The sequence below is a fragment of the Anomaloglossus baeobatrachus genome, chromosome 8, assembly GCF_048569485.1.
Source record: "Anomaloglossus baeobatrachus isolate aAnoBae1 chromosome 8, aAnoBae1.hap1, whole genome shotgun sequence".
In the NCBI taxonomy this organism is placed as follows: domain Eukaryota; kingdom Metazoa; phylum Chordata; class Amphibia; order Anura; family Aromobatidae; genus Anomaloglossus; species Anomaloglossus baeobatrachus.
The window spans coordinates 261850707-261875461 of NC_134360.1; the positions used below are offsets into that span (position 1 = coordinate 261850707).

At 46.9% G+C, this 24755-nt stretch overlaps 1 protein-coding gene across 1 annotated transcript in view; it reads right to left on the reverse strand.

Annotated features, from left to right (window-relative positions):
• Positions 1-381: 381 nt before the first annotated feature.
• Positions 382-24755, reverse strand: part of ARPC5 (actin related protein 2/3 complex subunit 5) — a 35481-nt gene continuing 11107 nt past the window's right edge. The window contains exons 2-4 of the mRNA XM_075321238.1: positions 17027-17098; positions 8268-8444; positions 382-1030 (exon numbers count right to left, since the gene is read on the reverse strand). Of these exons, the coding sequence (XP_075177353.1) occupies positions 968-1030; positions 8268-8444; positions 17027-17098 (312 nt within the window). The 3' untranslated portion in view covers positions 382-967. The remainder of the gene's footprint in view (positions 1031-8267; positions 8445-17026; positions 17099-24755) is intronic.

Below are 24755 nucleotides of genomic sequence, written 5' to 3' on the forward strand. Positions count from 1 at the left end.
TCTTTAAGGCAAGAAACCTAATGAATGATGATATATGGATCCTTTAGTCCAGGGACCAAATGTATGGAGGGTGGAGTATAACAGGTAATATTACCGGACACCTTCCTTTTGCACATTCCAACATGTTCGCAGCTCTTCACATAAGTGCCAGATGCATTCTTGCCAATCTGAGCACGGGCAGAGATGGGGTGCCAGATATTACCCCTGACCCATGCCTTGCTAAATTTGGTCCCTGGTCAGAGATTTTCATTGAATTGAATGATTCACATAAAACGTCCTAATTTAGCCCACAAGATAACCAGCTCAGCCCTGGGCAGGGGAAGGACCCTGCGGACCCCACATATGTTAGTTAAGGAAAGGAACCCAAAGAGCCACAGCAGCAAGAGTGAATCTTTTTACTCTATAAATGTATCCCTTTTTACACCTAGAACCTGAGGGAGTTTATTGGTAACAAAATCCAGACCCTGCATGCAGCATGACGCCGGCGGGCCGAGATCGGTCTCTGGAAACTGGTCCATGATATAAAAGCCTTAGATTGCAAAAACGCCACTCCTGAGAGATTGCTCCTAATGTTGTGGAAGGTGTGGCAGCAGCAGGAGTGAAGGAAGGGCCGGCCGCAGGAGCCAAGCTGCGAGGAGTAGCCCTGGCCAACAATGAGGTTATAAGGCGCTATACAATTCAATTTGGCGCAGACAACACTGCAACCGGTAGAAATGGGGAGGTCGATGGCAACAGAGCCCAGCTCAAGGAGGGCAGGGTACGCTGATACACTCACGCCAGCAGAGCACTGCACTCACAGCACACACTCATGTTCTGCGGACTTCAAAAACAGTATAAAAAGAATGAAAAGCTGAAGAAGAAAGAAAAAAGGAGAATAGAAACGTGGGCATCAACAAAGTAATGGATGGGGCTGCAGCGCAGAGTTTTGGTCTTGGCACCAGTTCTTCTATCGTAAGCAGCTGAACATTCAAACGGTCTTCCTGGCCGTCAGTACCCGGACTATAGAGCCCACTCCACCTACTGCCAGAGCCTGCGGAGAAGACAAAGCATACATTCAGAGGCTGCATATAGACATTTTATTTAGGTTGGAGGCTAAACAGCAACTTTCAGAGTACACAGATCGTGCGGACAACGTTTGCCATGTGTCAGCGCAATACCATGGATTGGCGACTTCTAGCGTACCACAACAACAAAACTAGAAATAAAGTTTACAAAATCCCAACCCGTTGGATTTTTTGCGGCTTGTTGGACAAGGTACCGTAGGAGCCGCCATTCCCCTTCATTGTGCTGCGATGTAGCAGTGCCACATAGCGATCTTTGGTTGTGCACCTTGTGTACGGCAAAGTCACTCGATAGCCCAAGCCTTAAACGTCATTTCGCTGCATGACATACCTGCCCAATACCTGGGTAAATAGGGAATACACAATTAGTAGCTCTGTGATGCAGCTGATACTTTTTCACGTTGTATCCAGTTTTGATTGGATTGTAGATAATGGAAATTAAGAATGGCCACCGTGGACCCCGGCTCCCGAGACAGCCGGCATCACGGTGTAATTTACACGAGTGACCAAATCATTCAAATTTATTATACAACAAAGGAACCTAAATCTAAAAAACCCAAAACAAAAATATTACAACAGAACCATGAACAATAAAATAAACATTCACGATACGAGCGACATCATATACACACAACGAGCAGAGAATCCCGAATCCCGTGGATCACATTATTCATGAGCTGAAAGGAAAGGTGGCGTCTTCTAGGCTTCCGGCATGTCAGAAAACTGATCGCAACGAAAGGGCCCCGTATATACTATTCTTCAATGCTCCTCTTCCAGTGCAGATCCCTCAACAGTCCCCTGTACATAGTGTTCTGGCCATGCAACCGCTGCAGGCAATCATTGTCCCTAGTAGTGATAAGCGAGCACTACTATACTCGGCACTCATAACAAGCAACTGGATGCTCAAACAAGCACGATTCGTGTACAAAGTATAATGGAAGTCAATGGAGAACTTGATCATTTTTCCGGAAGATCTTACAGCAAAATGCTCGCGTCCCCCATTCACTTCCATTATACTCGGTAAACGAGTCAAGCCCGTCCGAGAGTCCAACTACTCGTTACGAATGCCGAACACCCGAGCATGGTTGTGCTCACTCATTGCTAGTGTTAATCACCACTGCAGCAAGTGATTGGCTGCAGCGCTCACATGTTCATTGGGATCTAAGAGGAAGTACAGAAATGTGTGAGGAACCCATGCAGCAGTGTAGGAGGAAAGCTGGGACTTAGGAAGAGGACTATACTTTCTTTTAACATTTTATAGCATGCAAAAAGATTCTGTAAATAAAAAAAACAAACAAAAAAAGATCTTCACTGGTGGAATCTCTCTTTAAGGTGGTTATCAAACAAATGGTGGCTTAACAAGCCGATTGGAAGTGAAGTGGATCCCTGAAAATGCAATTATATTAACCTCTTATGCACTGCACTAACTTCCAAACGTTTTCTCATGGCAAAAGCTAGAAAATAAAATGTACCCTATTTTTTACACTATAACATGCAATTTTTCCACCCAAATTTGGGGGAAAAGTGGGGGTGCATTTTAAAGTGCAGATGTACCTAGCTTACTGGTGGTTGTGGGGGGGCGGTGGTGGGGTCACAGGAGGCAGAAGCAGGCTGCAGCAGCATCTGGACTTAAGACATGTGCTCGATATTAAAGGAATGGAATATTCCCTGCTCCCCACGCCTATAATCCCACTCTCGTCTCGGCTCCAGCTTCAGTGCAAAGAGGTATACTGGATTATGGGCGTGGCGAGCAGTGAATATTCATTTACTTTAATAGCAGGCACAAGAGTTTGCCCCAGCCGCTGCCTTCCTGGAGCAGCTGGGGTGATCATGTGTCTGTTATTAAAAAAAAAAAGGAATACTTTCTGCTCTCCACACCCATAGCCCTGGGTGTGGGGAGCAGTGAATATTCATTTTGGATGAGCCAGCAACTGATGCATGGGACTGGGGTCGTATGGCATTGCTGCCATGTGCTGCCCGTTGCATACACGCTGAAGTCAGTTGCTGCCATCAGAAGGGAACACCACTCACTGGGGAGAGGAGGGGAGTTTACTATAATAATTTAGTTTTTTGTGCTCAGCATAATGGGAGGCATATATACCAGGATTGGCCCATGATACAGGACATATACACCAGAATTGGGGACATAATGTATAGACCTGCAAGAGGCCCAGGATATGGGACATTAGTACAGAATTGGGGGACATTAGTCCCCATAACAGTGTCAGCACATAACAATGAATCATGACCATATTTTTTGCTTCAATTTTTTTTTCCTCTTTTGAAAGTTAGGTATGTCTTATGCTCTGGTGCTTCTTCTAGTCAAAAATTTGTAAATTACTTACCGGTAATGATTTTTTCCAGAAGCCACAACAGCGCCACCAGAGAGATAGGTCTGCCCATCTTAGGACAGGAAACCCACTGTAATATAAGGGCGGCTGCTCTCTCCCTCATCAGTTTGGTTCAGAGCACAAAGAGGAGTACCAGAAACATGATAAATACAACAACAACAATACCATCACCTTCACCGCAAAATAACTAGACCCGTTGGATCGTGGATACCAAGAGCCCTGAAGGGTGAAAGATTGAAAGGTGGTGGGAAGCAGTAGCGCTGTCGTGGCTTCTGGAAAAAATCATTACCGGTAAGTAATTTAAGATTTTTTCCTTCATCACGACAGCGCCACCAGAGAGATTCGGAAGACAAACAAAATCAGGGAAGGACAACAGCATGTAGCACCCTTCTACCAAAATAAGTTTAATCGAAAGTGATTAAAAAAGGTCGTAGGAGAGGATTAGGTTGCTGCCTTACAGATTAAGCTCCAAAGGCACATCCGCTCTCTCGGCCCAGGAAGTTGTCACTGCTCTGGTAGAAGGAGTTGTAATACCCTGCGGAAACGGCCTGTCCTGGGCTAAATAAGCTGCCTTAATTGCTTCCTTGACCCATCTGCTGTAGTTCCTTTAGAGGCTGAACTTCCCATTTTAGAACCGTGGAAACAAAGGAATAATGGCTGGCTCTTTCTCCAAGACCTGGTGACCTATGTAATGCCGTAAAGCCCTCGTAACGTCTAGCGCATGCAATCTCTCCTCCTTGGGATTCCCAGGAGCCGGGCAGAAGGAGGGGAGCACAATTTCCTGTGATCGATGAAAGACCTCGCCACTTTGGGCAAATAGGCAGGGTCGGTAAGAAGGAGCACCCGGTCCTCAAAAAAACCCCCCTGAGTATAAGGGGGACTTACAGAAAAGGCCTGAAGATCACTAACCCTGCGAGCAGACGCTAGGATCACTAGCAGGGCAACCTTTAGAGTCAGGGACCTAATAGTAGATTGTGAAATGGTTCAAAAGGGGGGCCCTGTCAAGGAATCCAGAACTAGATTGAGCTCCCAGGGAAACAATTTAAACAGGGAATCGGTTTAGCTCTCTGACAAGAGGAGATTAACCTGTTCACCCAACGATTTCCTTCCAAAACTGAACTATACCTTCAAGGTGCTTACTGATAGCCTCAATCTAGACTCCTCTGAACAATTCTAGAATATCCTCTACCGGGGGCTCACCCACTGGACTCCCACCGGAAAGGACATGAAGTATCGCCACACCCCTGCGTAAATGATATCCTGGAAGAGGAGATCTGGTTTCTCCCGGAGGATCCAAGGGTCTGAAATTTGACATCCTCTGGAGCCAGTAAAACCACGGCCTACTGGGCCAGAAGGGAGCTGTGAGGAGCAATCTTGCTCTGTCCACCCGGGCTTTTTTCAAAACTGCCAGCAGCAAAATCAGGGGCGGGAATGCGTAAGGAGGCCTGATCCCCATGAATCTGAAAAGCGTCCACCGCCCAGGTTCTGACTTGAGGATTGTGGGAACAGAACTGGCTTACTTCACTGTTTGAATTGTCGTAAAGAGATCCATAATAGGGGACCCCCAAAGACGTACTATCTGGTTGAATACCTCTTCGTATATATTTACTAACTCCAGGTCCAGGGAATACTATGTTCATAGAAATTTAACACTTATTCCCATACAAAATATTTTTATTGAGATCTTAAAAATTTTTAAATCACACACCACCAGTGTATAAAAATTAGTGTATAAAAATTATTTTTTATTTTTATACACTGGTGGTGTGTGATTTTGAATACCTCTTCGTGCAGACACCATTCTCCCGGACGCACCTGACTCCTGCTGAGGAAGTCGGCTGTGACATCGTCCACCCCCCATATGTGAATTGCTGTGAGAGGAAAGAAGGACTTGTGCCAGGGAGAAATCTTGTTTGTTACCCCCAAGAGGGAGGAAGATCTCTAGGGATCGAATACCTCAAATATTCGGCTTCGCGAATATTTTCCAAATAGGTCATCGCTATGCGAATATTCGATGTACAATGTAAGTCTATGGGAAGCCCGAATAGTTCCGTATAGTTGTTATTCGGATGTCTCATAGACTTACATTGCGCATCGAATATTCGCGAATAGTAGAATAGCGGCGACCTATTCAGAAAATATTCGCGAAGCCGAATATTTGAAGTATTCGATCATCCCTAGAGATCTCCCATCTTAGTGTGCTTTGCGTGAAGATATCTGAAGGTGGAAGTGACCAAAGAACTCCAACCGACAGGTTCCGAACCTGTAGCCACCAGCAGAGGGAAGGAGAACATGAGAAGAAGAGTGATGTATCTGTCCAAACACCCTCTCAATAGTCTTTGTGCTCTCAAAGCCTCCCCCTGAAGTACACTGGTATGAAATTGTGCCCAGGGAACCGCAGAGATACACGTCACCAGGGACCCTAGGAGTGACATGGCCCCTCAGAGTGATAACGGGGTTTGCGATGACATAGGAGAGCCGTGCCCTGAGAAACGAGACTTTCTCCTGGGGTAGGTGGCAGAGTTGAGAATAAGAGTCCTGGAGGGCTGCAGCGTTGATTTTTCGAGGTTCAAAATCCATCCGAGATTTTGAAGAATAAAACACTGACCGAATCTGGGACCTGCAGTGTTCCTCGGAAGTCCCCACAATCAGGAAATTATCCAAATATGGAAACAATGAGGATCTCCTGCTCGCAAATGTGAGCCCTCACCTCCGCCACCCTTTCGGGAAGACCCTTGGAGCCATGGCCAACCAGAAGAGAAGGGCTCTGAATTGGAAGTATTTTACTACTCCTCTGATAGGGCTACTCTGAGGAACTCTGAGGAACTTCTGATGCGAAGCGTGAATTGGGTATGATAATATGCATCCCTAAGATCCAGACCCGCCATGAAACACCCTGTAAACAGCAGCAGGGTGCCAACTTCACCGACTCCATTTTGATACAATGATATACCACGATCCGCCTGGCTTTCTTACGAGAAACAGCGGAGAATAAAACCCAAAGCGAGCTGTTTCTCTACCGACCTGCCGAGCGATGTAATGATTAATGACCCCATGGGGGTCAAATGGAACTGTAGTTTTAACCCCTCTTTAACAATCCCCAGAATCCAGTCACTGGAAGAGATATGGCACCATGCGGGATAAAAAGGAGGACAGCCTACCTCCTACCGGGATGGAGGCATCAACCGTGAGTAAAAGGGCCAAACATGAAGCCTAATCGCTTCCATCTGTTGTCTTTCCACCTTTCTTGGGATATGGGCTGCTTCCTTTTAGCAAACCTCTTCTTTCTGAAGCTATGGTGCCGAACAGATAGTCTCTGGACCCTTTGTCTCCACCAACCCCATTGTAGATCTGACAGCCTTCACTAGGTAATTAACCTCAGTGGTAGCAACACTGTCAGCTCCCCACATCTTCCTCTGAGGATGAAGCAGATGAGGAGGAACCGGACACCGAGTCTGAGGTCTCTCCCGACTCTCGGTCCTGCACACTGGACTTCCCGGAGGTGCTAGGAATGACCGGCAGAGAACCCTTTCAGGGACTTCCTGACCTCCGCTCTTATGACTTCTTTAAAGCTGGTGGCTATGTCTGGTGCCTCTTTTGCTATAGTCCTCTGGATACAGATGCTACACAATCTCTTCTGGCTGTCAGAGGGCAACGGGGATATGCACAAGGGACATTCCCTGTTCTTAGTTTTCTCTGACCTCTTCCTAGGTTTATCCTAAGGATACGGCGGAGAAGAGAAGGGAACTTCCCATTAATGGGAATAGCAAAAACCGGAGGTCACTTACCCACCGCCGTCCATACGGTACCGGGTCAGTAGAACGAGTGGTTCTCTGGGGACTTCTGCATGAAGCCGTCGACCTTTGGTCAGGTCGTCCCTCACTGGAGTGACTACCACCGCTCCCACGATGCTGTAACCGCTTCTGTGGTTGCTGCTCACGCTGTTCTATGGATTTCTACTGAGGCACCTTCAGGGAGGAAGTAAGCGGTGGCAGCAACATCTTGCCGCCTACTGCGCATGCGCAGAGGCGACTTCCGGTTCCGCTGACGTCACTGTACCTGGAACCAGACTGCGGGGGAATTCTTCCTGCTTCGCCGTGCTCAACCCGCAGGGTCAGTCGCTGGGCACCAAGCAGGGGCACAGACCTGGAGGATGGAGGGGCGATCTCTGCAGAGACAGCCGCCGGGCAGAGACACAGCCCAGAGGAAGGAATGGCGATTCCTGCAGGGACAGCCGCCGACCGCGGAACAGGAAGGCAGCTGACCTCCATCCTGTGGCATATACTGCAGGGCCAGTCACCAGACGCTGAGCAGATATGAAAAAAAAAAACAAAAAAGATAAGTGCAGGGGGAAAAAACCCACCCGTGTTCCATCCCCAGGGGAAAAAAAAAAAAAAAAAAAAGACCCCACTCGGGATGCTTCCAGGGTTAATGTCGTGGACACAGATAGTCCTGCTTCTGCCCCAACCCCCGGGATATGCCGTCCTTCACTGCAGCCCCGCCACAGCTCTTCTGGGTCTCCCACCCTGGGACAGGAAACCACAACTGATGAGGGAGAGAAGAGCCGCACTTATATTTCACTGGTTTCCGGTCCCAAGATGGGCGGACCGATCTCTCTGGTGACGTTGTCGTGGTGAAGGGGGAAAAAAATACGGTAATTTTTTATCTCTAAATTCTGGGAAAAGCACAAACAACTTATTCTATAGTCATATATAATACCGTGCATTATATATTTTTTTTGTGGTGGCCCGCTGTTTAGTAAAGATGTTCCCTATACAGATAGAACCAGAGGGAGGCCACAAGGACACATTCTGGCCCCGGTGGGACCTGCGTGGCTTTAGCTTCAGGCGCTTACCTTCTCATGCCACTGCAATAGCACAGCACTGCTGTTGTCAGACGGGCTCTCGAAGCCTTTATAGATATATTTCATTAACAGATCCACGCCGTTCTTATCCAGAGACTGCACGGCCTTCTCGATCTCGGTGGCTTTAAAACCGATGAGAACTTTCAGCATCAGACTCTCTGCTCGATCCTGCAACAAAAACATGATCATTTCAGAGATTATCATCTCCCTGCAGTTATGGGAGACCTTGAAATTAATAAGAGAACACCAATAGACTAAGGTCGGGTGAACCTCTAATCTAATCTAATAGCGCGGTGGTGCCGGCAGCCTGATGGTAGACCGCGATGTCGATCACGCATTGCCGTGTCAGACGGCAGCTCTCTCGTAGAGAACACAGGAGCACTCCGAAGAATGAGCACTGCTGTGTATGGGAGCGTCGGCTGAGATAGCGGTCAGATGAACGATCGGCCAATGCATCATTCGGCAGACAGCCATCTTATGTGTATAATAAGGAATAACGTTTGGAACACCATTCTAAGTCTGAACTGGGTGCAAAAACCTAAAAAAACATCACTATGGGGAGATAAGGTATGCACACCAGTGACTATGTAAGGGGAATACATGAAAAGCAGAAACTGCTGTGTGAATACTGACTTGAAAAATCCAATAGCTATATGCAAGAGTGAAAATGTGAAAAACAGAATCTGCATTACTGCCATGAACATATGAATCAAGAGAAATTTAGCTACTGAATTGATCAATGCAGATTCCATTTTTCACATTTTCACTCTTACACATAGCTATTGGATTTTTCAAGTCAGTATTCACACAGCAGTTTCTGCTATTCCATGTATTCCCCTTACATAGTCACTGGTGTGCATACCTTATCTCCCCATAGTGATGTATTTTTAGGTTTTTGCACCCAGTTCAGACTTAGAATGGTGTTCCAAACGTTATTCCTATTTGTTAGTATTTTTTCGTTTGTGAACCCTCCCCACACACCTATTGCCAATCCATATCATACGCATAAATAGCCTGGGTCTCAGCTTCCCATACATGGTTAAGTTTTTTAACTGCATGAGAGGACACACACAAGCTAGGGACCCCAACGTAGAGAAATACTTTGGCGTAGTGTTGGGGCTCTATTGCATTGGTCAATTCAGTATCTTATGTGTATGGCCGGCCTTGAGTGTCCATCCACAAAACTTTCTGCAAATCGCTTATGCAAACATTATGGCAAAGAAAAAGATGACAACTGTCTTCTCGGTTCCCGTAAGCTCAAATTGAGACTACAGGTCCATTTACACTACATGATGACACTAGCCAACATGTTGGTAAGGCTGGCGGTCATTTAATTACCAGTATTCATCCGCCGAACCCCCGCTTCAGAGACACGCTTAATGCTCAGTAGTAGATTGCTTAGTGCACATAGGCGGCCATAGTTCTAGGCACTGGGAGCCGTTTACACAGAACCACGAGCTGCCGAGTATGTGTGCAACACAGAAGAGCGGCTCATCCCACAAACAAGCACGTTGTCGGGTGATTGGAAGCCTTCACGGACTGCATTAATATTGGAGACGACAGAACCTTGAAACCGTATAATCGTGCAATGTAAAGGGGAACCGGTCACCAGATTTGTCCCCTATAAGCTGCGGACACCACCAGTGGGCTCTTATATACAGCGTTCTAACATGCTGTATATAAGAGCCCAGGCCGCTCTGTATAATGTAAAAATCACTTTATTATACTCACCTAGGGGGCGGTCCGGTCAGACGGGTGTCGCTGCTCTCCGGTCAGACGGGTGTCGCTGCTCTCCGGTCAGACGGGTGTCGCTGCTCTCCGGTCAGACGGGTGTCGCTGCTCTCCGGTCAGACGGGTGTCGCTGCTCTCCGGTCAGACGGGTGTCGCTGCTCTCCGGTCAGACGGGTGTCGCTGCTCTCCGGTCAGACGGGTGTCGCTGCTCTCCGGTCAGACGGGTGTCGCTGCTCTCCGGTCAGACGGGTGTCGCTGCTCTCCGGTCAGACGGGTGTCGCTGCTCTCTAGTCTGGCGCCTCCTCTCTGCAGTGATCGCCATCTTCCTTCTATCCCACCCAGTGTAGATAACGCGATCGATGTGGATGTCCTAATCCACACAAGCTAGCATAGCGGTCCTGGGCAGGCGCACTGTCATCTGCCCTGCTGAGGGCAGATTAACGAATTGTAGTGTGCATGCGGTCTTTAACCTTTCCTCACACCTGCGCATTACATCACTTTGATTTCCCTGCAGATTAGTGTGCCTGCGCAGGACGGCAATGCTGGCCAGCGTGGGTGACGTTGATCGTGTTATGCACGCTGGGCGGGATAGAAGGAGGACAGCAATCGCTGCAGAGAGGAGGCACCAGACCAGAGAGCAGTGACACTCATCGGACCAGACCGCCCCCTAGGTGAGTATTATAAAAGATTTATGTTATACAGAGTGGCCTGAGCTCTTATATACAGTATTATAAAATGCTATATATAAGAGCTCACTGGTGGCCGCAGCTTATAGGGGACAAATCTGGAGACGGTCCCTTTAACTGATGTGTTCGCTGATCATGCCTGGGGTTTCAGACAGGACAGAGGAGAAGCCAACGCATGCTCGCCTGTGCTACGTACATCACTTTGGAGTAAATTTGCATTAAAAGCAGTTTCTATAAGCAGAAATAATGCAATAACTTTCCTGCCAAGCAGCTACATGGAGAAGATAAATTTGGGTTATCCACTTGTGAAAAATGGATATAAGGATAAAAGTTATTCTGAGAAGTAATGGACTAAGGCCCTTTTAATCCCCATCGGGGATTACATTTGAACTCATCAGAAATACGCTATTACTTACTGGTAATGTGTTTTTTTCTAAACCCATGACGGCACCACGAGAGAGGATCTGCCGTTCAAGGACAGGAAACCTACAGGATAAAATAAGCGGTACCTCTCCCCGCATCAGTTGATTACAGAGCATGAATGGACCTCCAATGGAAAAGGTTAATATGACATAAGGCTACCACCGGAATACGTCTGTGTGAAGAAAAGGAAGGTGAATTAACAAGAACACCACCCAGTGCAGGGAGGGAATATAAGGGTGCCGTCATGGGTTCAGAAAAAACACATTACCAGTAAGTAATTACCGTATTTTCCCCTCACCCTATGATGGCACCACGAGAGAATTACAGCGAAGAAAACGCTAGGGAGGGACTAAAGCCTGCAGAACCCATCTCCCAAAGGGGATGTCGGAAAAGGAGAGATCCAACCTACAATACTTGTAGAAGGTTAAGGGTGCCGACCACGTAGACGCCTTGCAGATCTGCTCAATGGAGACATCTGCTCATTCAGCCAAAGAAGATGCCACCGACCTTGTGGAATGAGCCTTCAGGCCCACAGGTACCTCTCTACCACTAGAAAAGTAACTAAGGCAATCGCGTCCCTGATCCACCTTGTTAAAGTGGACTTTGGGGCTCTAGCCCCCTTCTGACTATCCTGAAAGGAGACAAATATGGATTTATCTTTCCTCCAGGAACTAGTGACTAGAAGGTATTGAATCAGACAGCGATGCACATCCAGACAATGCCATCTCTTCTCCTCATTATGTTTTGGTTTATCACAAAAGGACGGCAGTACAATCTCCTGGGAAGTATGAAACCTGGATACGACCTTTGGAAGGTACGCCGAGTCCGGTCTCAAAACTACCCTGTCTTCCAAGATCTAAGTGAAGGGAGGGTCGATTGATAGGGACTGAATGTCGCTGACCCTACGTGCCGAAGTTAGGGCTACCAAAAGGACGGTTTTAAGTGATAGGCATTTTACAGAAATAGGGTCTAATGGTTTGAACGGGGGACCTGTCAGGGCTGCTAATACAAAGTTAAGGTCCCAAGGAGGAAGGGCTACCACACGCTTAGGTCTCTGACGTGAACTGGCTTTAATAAACCTAGCCACCCATTGGTTCCCTGCGATATCATAATTATATGGAGCTGCTAATGCGGAAATCTGTACTTTGAGTGTACTAACCGACAATCCTCGTTCTAAGCCTTTCTGTAGAAACTCTAGAATCGAACTTATTGGTACCTCTCCTGTGACACTAGCACTCGTAGATGATAAAAACTTTTTCCAGGTTCTACAATAAATATTTGTGGTCACCGGTTTCCTACAGCGCAATAAGGTGGAAACTAAGTTTGGGGAAAAACCCTTGCTACTCAGTAATGCCCTTTCAAATGCCAGGCCGTCAGGTGTAATGTGCCTGTCGGAGGATGGAATGCTGGTCCCTGGGATAGGAGATCCGGGATTTTTGGAAGGACCCACGGACTGGTAATCGACATTTGAGTTAGCCAAAAAGAAACATGTCTCTTTGGCCAGAAGGGAGCAATTAGAATGACTCTCGCTTTGTTGTCCCTGATCTTTTGCAGGACTGTTGAAAGTAGTACTAACGGGGGAAGGGCTTACGCTAGGTCGAAATCCCACTATGTCGCTAGGGCGTCTACCTCGTACGGTTGCTCCCTGGGGTTCAGAGAGCAAAATCGTGGAACCTTCCTGTTCTGCTTGGTGGCAAAAAGGTCTATGGCTGGAGTTCCCCATTTGTCCGCTATGAGATTGAAGATGGACTGCTTGAGGACCCACTCCCCCTGTCTCAGTTGAGTGCGGCTCAGGAAATCTGCCGTGTAATTGCCTTTCCCTCTGATGTGTACGGCCGACAGTGACAGTAAAAAAGTGTTTCTGCTAATTGCAGGATTCTGTTGGCTATAGTAATGAGGGACCTGGACCTCATGCCCCCCTGTTGGTTCAAATAAGCCACCGTCACCTGATTGTCTCACAAAATTTGAGTATGATGACCTGTCAGCAAGGGTAGGAGAGTCAGTACTGCCCGTTCCTCTGCTAGTAGTTCCCTGACATAGGAGGAAGACGCTGCCTCCTGTGTTGACCAGAGTCCCTGAACCGGACAGTCTTTTAGGTGAGCCCCCCCACCCCGAGACAGTTGCATCCGTGGTAACTATTCTGGACACAGGGACAGACCATGGAATCCCTCGTTAGGTTTCTCTGGTCCAGCCACCACTGAACGGAGCTGAGGGGTCTGGGCGTAGTGTTATTCGCCTGTTCAACTTGTCTCATGGACTTCAAATGTCCCACTGGAGGGCCCCGATATGCCCTTGTGCCCAGAGGACCGCCGGAATAATGGATGTTAGTGAGCCCAGGAGAGACATAGCGACATTCGTGGAAATGTTACTGCCTGCCGTACCAGAATGTGGATTTTCTCTACCTTGGATGGTGGAAGACGACACTCTAAGTAGAAAGTCCAGAGTAAGTCCCGAAAAAAGTCTGTACAGTGTCCGGCTGTAACTTTGACATTTCCAAGTTCAGAATCCAACCCAGATGTTCCAATTTGGTGCAGATTTTCTGAAGGATGATGGTACAATGGCTGGCCAACCCACCCACAAGGAAGTCGTCGAGATATGGGATTATAAGGACTTTTTCTTTCCGTAGGTGAGCCGTGATCTCTAGCATGAGTTTCGTGAATACCCTTGGCTTAATTGCCAGGCCGAAGGGCAAGGCCCTGTATTGCAGGTGTCTAATCTTCCGTCCACATGAACTGCCACCCTCAGATATTTTTGAAACCGAGGGTCTATGGGGACTTGATAGTACGCGTCTTTTAGGTCCAAAACATTCATGTCGCAACCTGGGAATAGAGATTATATGGTGGACTTCATTGATTCCATCTTGAAGGGCAAAATCTGTAGGTGCTGTTTAGTGCCTTTAAATTTATGATGGTGCGAAAGGTGTCTGGCTTTTTTACCAAAAAGAGAGGGGATTAAAACCCTTCTCCCACCTTGTCTACTGGGACTTCCATCAGGACTGATTTGCCTAACAGATTTTTTACATCCACCTCTAGAGCCTGCTGTTCGCCAGGAGAAGACCTTGGGGATGTCAGGAGAAATCTTCGGGAGTGCGGGGGCCTGAAATGGGAATGTCAGACCTGATTGTATGATGCTGATAATCCAAGGATTTGAAGAAATCCTTTCCCAGGCTCGAAGCGTTTTTTACGAAAAGGACCGTTTGAAGGAGGGAAAGGACAGAGTCGGAAAGTTCTTCTTATCTCTTGCCTTTTCAAGAACATCATCCTGCACAGGTCTAAATAGGAACTTGCCCTGACAGGGGATGGAACAGAGTTTGGCTTTCACTTGCAGATCCCCTGGGCAACATTTCAACCATAAGGCTCATCTTGCTGCATCAGAAAGCGCTGCTGATTTGGCCGCCAATCTTGTGGAATCCGCAGAAACATCAGAGAGGAATGCCGCTGCTCGCTGCATCAGAAGTACGGTAGACAGAATATCCTCCCGTGGAACCTTCCTCTTAACCTTGTTCTTCAACTGGGACAGCCACACCGCCAGGGACCTTGCTGTACACGTAGCAGCAATAGCAGGATGAAGAGCACCCGCTGAGGACTCCCAAGCATTTTAAGGAAGAGATGCACTTTTCGGTCCATAGGGTCCTTCAGTGACCCCATGTCCTTGAAAGGAATGGAATATTTCTTGGAAGCTTTGGCTACAGACACATCCAACTTAGGAGTCCTGTCCCAGGAGGAACAGGCTGCGTCTTCAAAGGGGTATTTGCGCTTAAAGTTGCCAGGAATATAACCTCTCGTCTGGTTTCTTCCACTCCCTGGATATTAGCGACTGCACTCTGTGAACCACTGGGAAGGCCCGATGCTTCTTCTGCTCTAGACCTCTGAACATTATATCCTAGACAGAACGCTGCGGCTTCTCCTCTGATATGCCCATTGTATATCTGACTACCTTAGTTTGTCCGTGTTTTCTACAGGAAAACATTGGCGCTCCTCAGCCTCACTGTCAGAGGAGGAAGATGCAGAAACAGAGGAGCCACGTTCTCCCTCTGATTTGCTTGAGCTTGCTGAGGTAGGGGATGCATGCTTGTGTTTTTTACGAGGCGGCTCTTTCAGGGACTGAAGGGAGCTTCTTACTTCAGACCGAATGATGGAACGGAGATCAGCAGCAAACCCCGGGGCTTCCTCCGAAAGGGTCTGCTGGATACAATCCTTGTAGAGCCTTTTGGTCCATGTATGGGCTAGCTCTTGTTTACAAAGGACACACTCATCTTTAGACTTGGAAGTACGCTAGTCACAACAGGGATGGGAGGGGGGACGGGGGGACACATATAAAAGAAAACCTCTTTATCAAGTGAACTTTCCTGAAGATCACTCACCTTTCTGATGACAAAGAGGCGGTACCGGGTCAGGGAAGGGAGCTTTGCCATCCGAAAACTCTCCCCTGGAGGCTTCTCTGCTGTCGGGCTCGTCACGGCTCTGCTGACTGGACCGGGCAACACGCTTGCTGGAAAGACTTCCACCAGATCCAGTGCCGCTCCGAGACTGCTTCTGGTGTTTGTCAGGCTTCTTAGTGGCAGAGGGGGATGATCACTGCAGCACTGATCGCTGCTGCTCATCCTGATCCTTGTATTGGTCCATGATGCTGGAGGAGTCAGACTGGAGCAGATGCCACCGACTGTGGACCTCCCGCCATCTTTTAAATGAACGGGGTGCTCAACAGCCCCCTCCAGCGCCTCCTGACCCACTTCCGGGTCTGATGTCATCGGCCGGACTGCATTATCATGGTATGCCACGCATGCACAAACGGAGCACTCGACGCAACACACAAAATGGCGCCGAAGCTCTCGTGCATGTGCGGGACCACTCGGCGACATCCAAGATAGCGCCGCTTGACTCTACCGCAGACGCCAGGCAGTGGCTACCCCTACGAGAGGGGGCCGCAGCCTGCGTCCGCTCATGGTCGAAACCCCCATGGGCCCGCCATGGCATCTCCAGGAACTCGTGCTGATTGAGGCAGGACCCATGCCGCTGCCATAACTGACAGCTAAGGTGGGTAAGTGATGAAAACTTCCTAGGCCCTCCAGGGCCATCATCCTGAGATTTCCTATTCAAGGGCAGGAAATCAACTGATGCGGGGAGAGGTACCGCCTTTTTTTCAACCTGTAGGTTTCCTGTCCTTGAAGGGCGGATCCTCTCTCGTGGTGCAGTCATAAGGTGAGGGGAAAAATGAGATTCGGGCACATGCGCCAAAAGGAACCATGCACTAAAATGATACAGAAGACATCACAGTGTGATCTGTTGTGTATCATAGATTGGAAGTGGACACCAAGATGTAGTCTACCAAGTCTAGCTGAAAAAGAATGCAGCATGCATTTCACGGACCCGGCTGGTGCATGCCAATAGCAGACAGCTCCTCCGAGCAGCCCACGGAACAAGTCACGTCCACAATTTGCAGATAAGACTGGCCTGTGTTTTAGTACGTTTGTCTAAACCCAGCCTCAGTCAAAGAGATGTATATAAAAATACCTGAGCACCCACATGCTCGAAAATGTAGTGTGACCAAAGGTCGTACCCTAACCCATGCAACTTTGAGGCTAAGTCGAGAGGTTCTGCTGCAAACTGGGTGCGGACCCCACTGCAGCTCTCACCCCCACACATGACAGGAGACATCCACACTGAAAACCACGGCATTTCTGCAACATAATTAGCACAGCACACATCTAACAAAGTTTTTCTTGTACAAGCATAATAGTGAAAATACACCATAAGGGTAATGTCACACACTACTAGTACCACACATCCAATGCTACCTAGCTGCAGCTGTGCGGTACCGGTAGCGTGTGACATTATCCTATGCTGCATTTACTTCACGCCAAGAAGGTCTTTCAGGAGGAAACTCCTGTATTGTAATTACTGATCTTACCTTAGCCGACTGATTCTTTGTATTAATTGGTGGATTCTTCAGCGCAGCCTGCAGGGCGCCCATCATGTTCCCTGTGCTCAGGGGTTAAGGAAATCACAGAACAAAAGCACAATAAAAATAACGAAGACGCTGTCATTTTCCAATGTGGGATCAATCCCGATCTAAACAACCATGGATGTAAAGAAGAAGCTAAAAATGGATGCAATACATAACCTAAGTAATTAGTGCTGTATGTCACAAGAATACATGATCTACGCCCTGAAAGAGGACCAGCCACCAGGATTTTCCTATATAAACTAAAGCCAGTGCTATACTGGCACTATCATGCTGATTCTATACATACAGTGCTATACTGGCACTATCAGGCTGATTCTATACATACAGTGCTATACTGGCGCTATCAGGCTGATTCTATACATACAGTGCTATACTGGCACTATCAGGCTGATTCTATACATACAGTGCTATACTGGCACTATCAGGCTGATTCTATACATACAGTGCTATACTGGCGCTATCAGGCTGATTCTATACATACAGTGCTATACTGGCACTATCAGGCTGATTCTATACATACAGTGCTATACTGGCACTATCAGGCTGATTCTATACATACAGTGCTATACTGGCACTATCAGGCTGATTCTATACATACAGTGCTATACTGGCACTATCAGGCTGAGTCTATACATACAGTGCTATACTGGCGCTATCAGGCTGAGTCTATACATACAGTGCTATACTGGCGCTATCAGGCTGAGTCTATACATACAGTGCTATACTGGCGCTATCAGGCTGATTCTATACATACAGTGCTATACTGGCACTATCAGGCTGATTCTATACATACAGTGCTATACTGGAACTATCAAGCTGATTCTATACATACAGTGCTATACTGGCGCTATCAGGCTGATTCTATACATACAGTGCTATACTGGCGCTATCAGGCTGATTCTATACATACAGTGCTATACTGGCACTATCAGGCTGATTCTATACATACAGTGCTATACTGGCACTATCAGGCTGATTCTATACATACAGTGCTATACTGGCGCTATCAGGCTGATTCTATACATACAGTGCTATACTGGCACTATCAGGCTGATTCTATACATACAGTGCTATACTGGCACTATCAGGCTGATTCTATACATACAGTGCTATACTGGCACTATCAGGCTGATTCTATACATACAGTGCTATACTGGCACTATCATGCTGATTCTATACATACAGTGCTATACTGGCGCTATCAGGCTGATTCTATACATACAGTGCTATACTGGTGCTCTCAGGCTGATTCTATACATACAGTGCTACACTGGCACTATGAGGCTGATTCTATACATACAGTGCTATACTGGTGCTATTAGGCTGATTCTATACATACAGTGCTATACTGGCACTATCAGGCTGATTCTATACATACAGTGCTATACTGGCGCTATCAGGCTGATTCTATACATACAGTGCTATACTGGCACTATCAGGCTGATTCTATACATACAGTGCTATACTGGCGCTATCAGGCTGATTCTATACATACAGTGCTATACTGGAACTATCAGGCTGATTCTATACATACAGTGCTATACTGGCGCTATCAGGCTGATTCTATACATACAGTGCTATACTGGCACTATCAGGCTGACTCTATACATACAGTGCTATACTGGCACTATCAGGCTGATTCTATACATACAGTGCTATACTGGCACTATCAGGCTGATTCTATACATACAGTGCTATACTGGTGCTATCAGGCTGATTCTATACATACAGTGCTATACTGGCGCTATCAGGCTGACTCTATACATACAGTGCTATACTGGCACTATCAGGCTGATTCTATACATACAGTGCTATACTGGCACTATCAGGCTGATTCTATACATACAGTGCTATACTGGCACTATCATGCTGATTCTATACATACAGTGCTATACTGGCGCTATCAGGCTGATTCTATACATACAGTGCTATACTGGTGCTCTCAGGCTGATTCTATACATACAGTGCTACACTGGCACTATGAGGCTGATTCTATACATACAGTGCTATACTGGTGCTATTAGGCTGATTCTATACATACAGTGCTATACTGGCACTATCAGGCTGACTCTATACATACAGTACTATACTGGCACTATCAGGCTGATTCTATACATACAGTGCTATACTGGAACTATCAGGCTGATTCTATACTGGAACTATCAGGCTGATTCTATACATACAGCGGTATACTGGCGCTATCAGGCTGATTCTATACATACAGTGCTATACTGGCGCTATCAGGCTGATTCTATACATACAGGGCTATACTGGCGCTATCATGCTGATTCTATACATACAGTGCTATACTGGCGCTATCAGGCTGATTCTATACATACAGTGCTATACTGGCGCTATCAGGCTGATTCTATACATACAGTGCTATACTGGAACTATCAGGCTGATTCTATACATACAGTGCTATACTGGCGCTATCAGGCTGATTCTATACATACAGTGCTATACTGGCACTATCAGGCTGACTCTATACATACAGTGCTATACTGGCACTATCAGGCTGATTCTATACATACAGTGCTATACTGGCACTATCAGGCTGATTCTATACATACAGTGCTATACTGGCGCTATCAGGCTGACTCTATACATACAGTGCTATACTGGCACTATCAGGCTGATTATATACATACAGTGCTATACTGGCACTATCAGGCTGAGTCTATACATACAGTGATATACTGGCACTATCAGGCTGATTCTATACATACAGTGCTATACTGGCACTATCATGCTGATTCTATACATACAGTGCTATACTGGCGCTATCAGGCTGATTCTATACATACAGTGCTATACTGGTGCTCTCAGGCTGATTCTATACATACAGTGCTACACTGGCACTATGAGGCTGATTCTATACATACAGTGCTATACTGGTGCTATTAGGCTGATTCTATACATACAGTGCTATACTGGCACTATCAGGCTGACTCTATACATACAGTACTATACTGGCACTATCAGGCTGATTCTATACATACAGTGCTATACTGGAACTATCAGGCTGATTCTATACATACAGCGGTATACTGGCGCTATCAGGCTGATTCTATACATACAGTGCTATACTGGCGCTATCAGGCTGATTCTATACATACAGGGCTATACTGGCGCTATCATGCTGATTCTATACATACAGTGCTATACTGGCGCTATCAGGCTGATTCTATACATACAGTGCTATACTGGCGCTATCAGGCTGATTCTATACATACAGTGCTATACTGGCACTATCAGGCTGATTCTATACATACAGTGCTATACTGGTGCTATCATGCTGATTCTATACATACAGTGCTATACTGGCACTATCAGGCTTATTCTATACATACAGGGCTATACTGGCACTATCAGGCTGATTCTATACATACAGTGCTATACTGGCGCTATCAGGCTGATGCTATACATACAGTGCTATACTGGCACTATCAGGCTGATTCTATACATACTGTGCTATACTGGCACTATCAGGCTGATTCTATACATACACTGCTATACTGACGCTATCAGGCTGATTCTGTACATACAGTGCTATACTGGCGCTATCAGGCTGATTCTATACATACAGTGCTATACTGGCACTATCAGGCTGATTCTATACATACAGTGCTATACTGGCACTATCAGGCTGATTCTATACATACAGTGCTATACTGGCGCTATCAGGCTGATTCTGTACATACAGTGCTATACTGGCGCTATCAGGCTGATTCTGTACATGGAGTGCTATACTGGCACTATCAGGCTGAGTTTATACAGACCTTTAATTGTGAGATCGGATGTATAGGTTCTGAAATACAGGCAAGTAAAGTTTATGAAATGCGCTGTTATTTGATTGATAAGTGCTGCAGAATAACTAGCAAAGCCCAACCGACCTATTCGTTATTCTGCAGCACCTATCAATCAAATAACAGCGCATTTCATAAACTTTACTTGCCTGTATTTCAGAACCTATACATCCGATCTCACAATTAAAGGTATGTATAAAATCAGCCTTATAGTGACAGTATAGCACTGGCTTTAGTTTATACAGAATGTAATATACAAAATCCTGGTGGTTGGTCCTCTTTAAAGGGGTTGTCAAGTACTTCTATCCCTTAGGATGGGTCATCAATATAAAAATTGGTGGGATTGTGACACCCAGCACCCTGCAGATCAGCTGTCCTAGAGGCTCTAGAAACCTTTGCCGATTGCAGTGGTTGGGGGGGGGGGGGGGGGGGACTGCATACTTTGGGACCCCCTATACTGCTATATATTTGTCTTGACCAATCATGCATGTGTTCTCAAAGCCTAGGATGGGGTGGAGGTGTCTGGCGATGAGAATAATAGGTTTGCAGGATGTTTTTGCAGTGTTTTTTTCCTGACCAAAACCTGACCTTATGGCAGGATGTCTCCTGGGAGTCATCTGCGGTCTTGGTGCAATTTTTTTCTGTGATGTCAAAACCTGCAAGGGTTCAAGAGTACCCGAGTGCTGGGCCGCTATGGACCTGGATCCGGCACTCGAGTAGTAAAAAAAAAAAAAAAAGTAAAATAAGCGCACTATACTTACCAGTCTCCGGTAGATGCTAGAGTGTATGGGCTCCATCCAGGTATGACGTCATTCAACAGGCCCCTATCACATGGGGGGCAGAGGGCGAAGCATGATTGTAGTAGAAAGGAGAAAACATGGCCAAGCTCCCTAACCCAGCTGGTCACGTCCACTAACCTTGAATGAGCCCATACATTCTAGGATCATCTGTAACCACGGCCCCTCCTACTTCCGATGCCGCTCATTAGCCTCATGCATATTTACTACTTTCCCCCTTCCCCCCACACTGGAGTCTGTGGGTCTATTATTGTACAGTAACAAATAGATTAAAAAAATGACGTAAGGTCCCCCCATATTTTGATTCCCAGCACAGATAAAGGCTGCAGTCCCCAGCTGTGGGCTTTATCTTGGATGGGTATTAAATTACATGCTTTTAATTATATTGATACCCAGCCAAGATAAAGCCCACAGCTGGGGTCTGGTGTTCTCAGGCTTGAGAGACCCAGCCTAAAAATATCAGCCTGCAGCCGCCCAGGATTGTAGTATCCATTAGATGCGACAATCCCAGCACTTCACCCGGCTCTTCCAGAATTGTTCTGGGGCAGTGGCAATCGGGGTAATAAGGGGTTAATTGCAGCTCATAGCTGTGACTAAGCCCTAAATTGGTAATGACAGCATCTATGAGACCCCACATCACTGATCTATATATAATAAGTGACAAGAAATAAACACAAACACTGAAAAAATCCTTTTGAAATCCTTTATTTGAAATAAAATACAAAAAGCCCCTTCTTTTACCACTTTATTAACCCCATAATCACCCTTGCAGGTCCGACGTAATCCACACGAGGTCCCACAGCGATTCAGCTCTGCTACATCTGAAGGTTGCAGCGAGCAGCCATAAAACTGGACCGCCCGCTGTGAGCTCCAGAGAACGAATGAGCAGCACGATCAGTGGTCACTTCACTCAGGTGATTCCTGGTCACAGCAGGTGATACCTGTGACTGTAAATAACCTGAGTGAGGTCCCCGCTGAATGTACGGCTTACTCATTACTCATTCTCTATATATTTAAAAAATAAAATAAAATTCTCTATATAGACCCGCAGACCGGGTCTGTGATTGGTTGCAGTCAGATGCTGGGGGGGGTCGTCTGACTGCAGCCAATCACAGATGAAAGCAGTGAATATGGAATGAGCAGGGAAGTGGAGGAGCCGCGGGAGCGAACAGCCGTGCCGGGGATTCGGTAAATATACCGCGCCTGCTTCAATCCCCCTATCCCCACCACCATTTAAGTGCCGGCCAGGTACCCTGGATCGATTCCGGGTATCTAGTGACAGGGCATCTGCGAGTCCATCTGTCACTAGGGTGAAAACTGGAGCAAAAGCGCTGAAAAGAACTGACATGTTCATTCTCTTCAGGACGCAGCAAAGCCGGAGGCGGTTCACAAAACCGTCAGGAAAAAATCCAGAGGTGTTTGTGCACGAGATTTCAGAAATGTCATAGACTTTGCTAGGACTGGAAAAAGCAGCGTTTTATTTGCATGGATTTATATAAAACCAAGGCAATTCTGCGGCTAAAACCGCTGCAAAAATCCCCAGTGTGAACATAGCCTTACATGGCTGGCTAATCCTACAGATATTAGCGGGTATATAAACAAGAGGACAGAGTATATGAGCAAAAAAGGAGAAATTTTATTAATATGAAGAAAACCACAATAGACAAAAACCTGATAAGACATCGCCAAAATGAATCATCTGGGGGTGTGGATATTATTACACACAGGGATAGTCTCATGAAGACCACCAAGATTAATCAGAGGATACTAAGGATATACAAAAATCCAATATATAGGTCAATCACAAAGTGATACTGTAGTAAAATCTCAATCAGGTGAATCCCGAGACCCCGGTCAGTGTACAGTACAAAAAACTGAAGGTGTAAAGACATCCAGGATTGTAATCATGTAGCTGGGGAAGGCCAAGGGAGCAAATACAAAAATATATATAATATTCCCAGAATGTATGGAAAGGATCATCTCTTCAATATAGCCCCCACAGCTGAACACACAATTACCTGGACGTTTGATGGTTAGAAGTTAAACATTCAGTTTGAAAGACCCCCCAGATCGTCAAGGTTCCCCCCTCCGTCAGTATGTCCCTCTGTGGAGGTCTTTACCCGCCTTGTGATGGAAGAATTCAAACAAATATCTAAGGCTAGTTTCACACTACGTCTTTTTAACATCCGCTGAAAACGTTTTTTTAGCGGAAGTACGGATCCTGCTTTTACAGCAAATAACGTATGCAAACGCATATGTTATTTTGCAGGATCCTGCACTGGATGTTTAGGGCGGGGCAAAGGAGTCATGTGATCGGGATTGAGGGGAGCTAGACTGGGAGGAGGCTTCTGACAGCTGCATACGCTGGTAACCAAGGTAAACATCGGCCTTGGATACCCGATATTTACCTTGGTTACGAGTGTCTGCAGCTGCTAGGAGCAGGGCTGCGTGCACATAGCACAGCCGGGCTGCGTGCACATAGCACAGCCGGGCTGCGTGCACATAGCACAGCCGGGCTGCGTGCACATAGCAGAGCCGGGCTGCGTGCACATAGCAGAGCCGGGCTGCGTGCACATAGCAGAGCCGGGCTGCGTGCACATAGCAGAGCCGGGCTGCGTGCACATAGCAGAGCCGGGCTGCGTGCACATAGCAGAGCCGGGCTGCGTGCACATAGCAGAGCCGGGCTGCGTGCACATAGCAGAGCCGGGCTGGAGAGAGAGAGAGAGAGAGAGAGAGAGAGAGAGAGAGAGAGAGAGAGAGAGACCGAGAGACCCGTACCGGGCATGCTCAGTACAGAATCAGGATCCTGTTTATAACGCAACTGAACGACTTTTGGTAGGCAGGATCCAGCACTCATTGACATGCATTGCAGCTCGCGGCGCAATGTCAAGGATCCTGTGACATACGTTAATTTGACAAAGCCAAAAAACGCTACATGTTGCGTTTTTGAAACATGTTAAATTAACGCAAAATGACGGATCCTGCGTCTAACGGACGCAAACGAATGCAAACGGAGGTGGACGTGAGTCCATTGAAAATGCATTAAACACAAAACGGATTTGCACA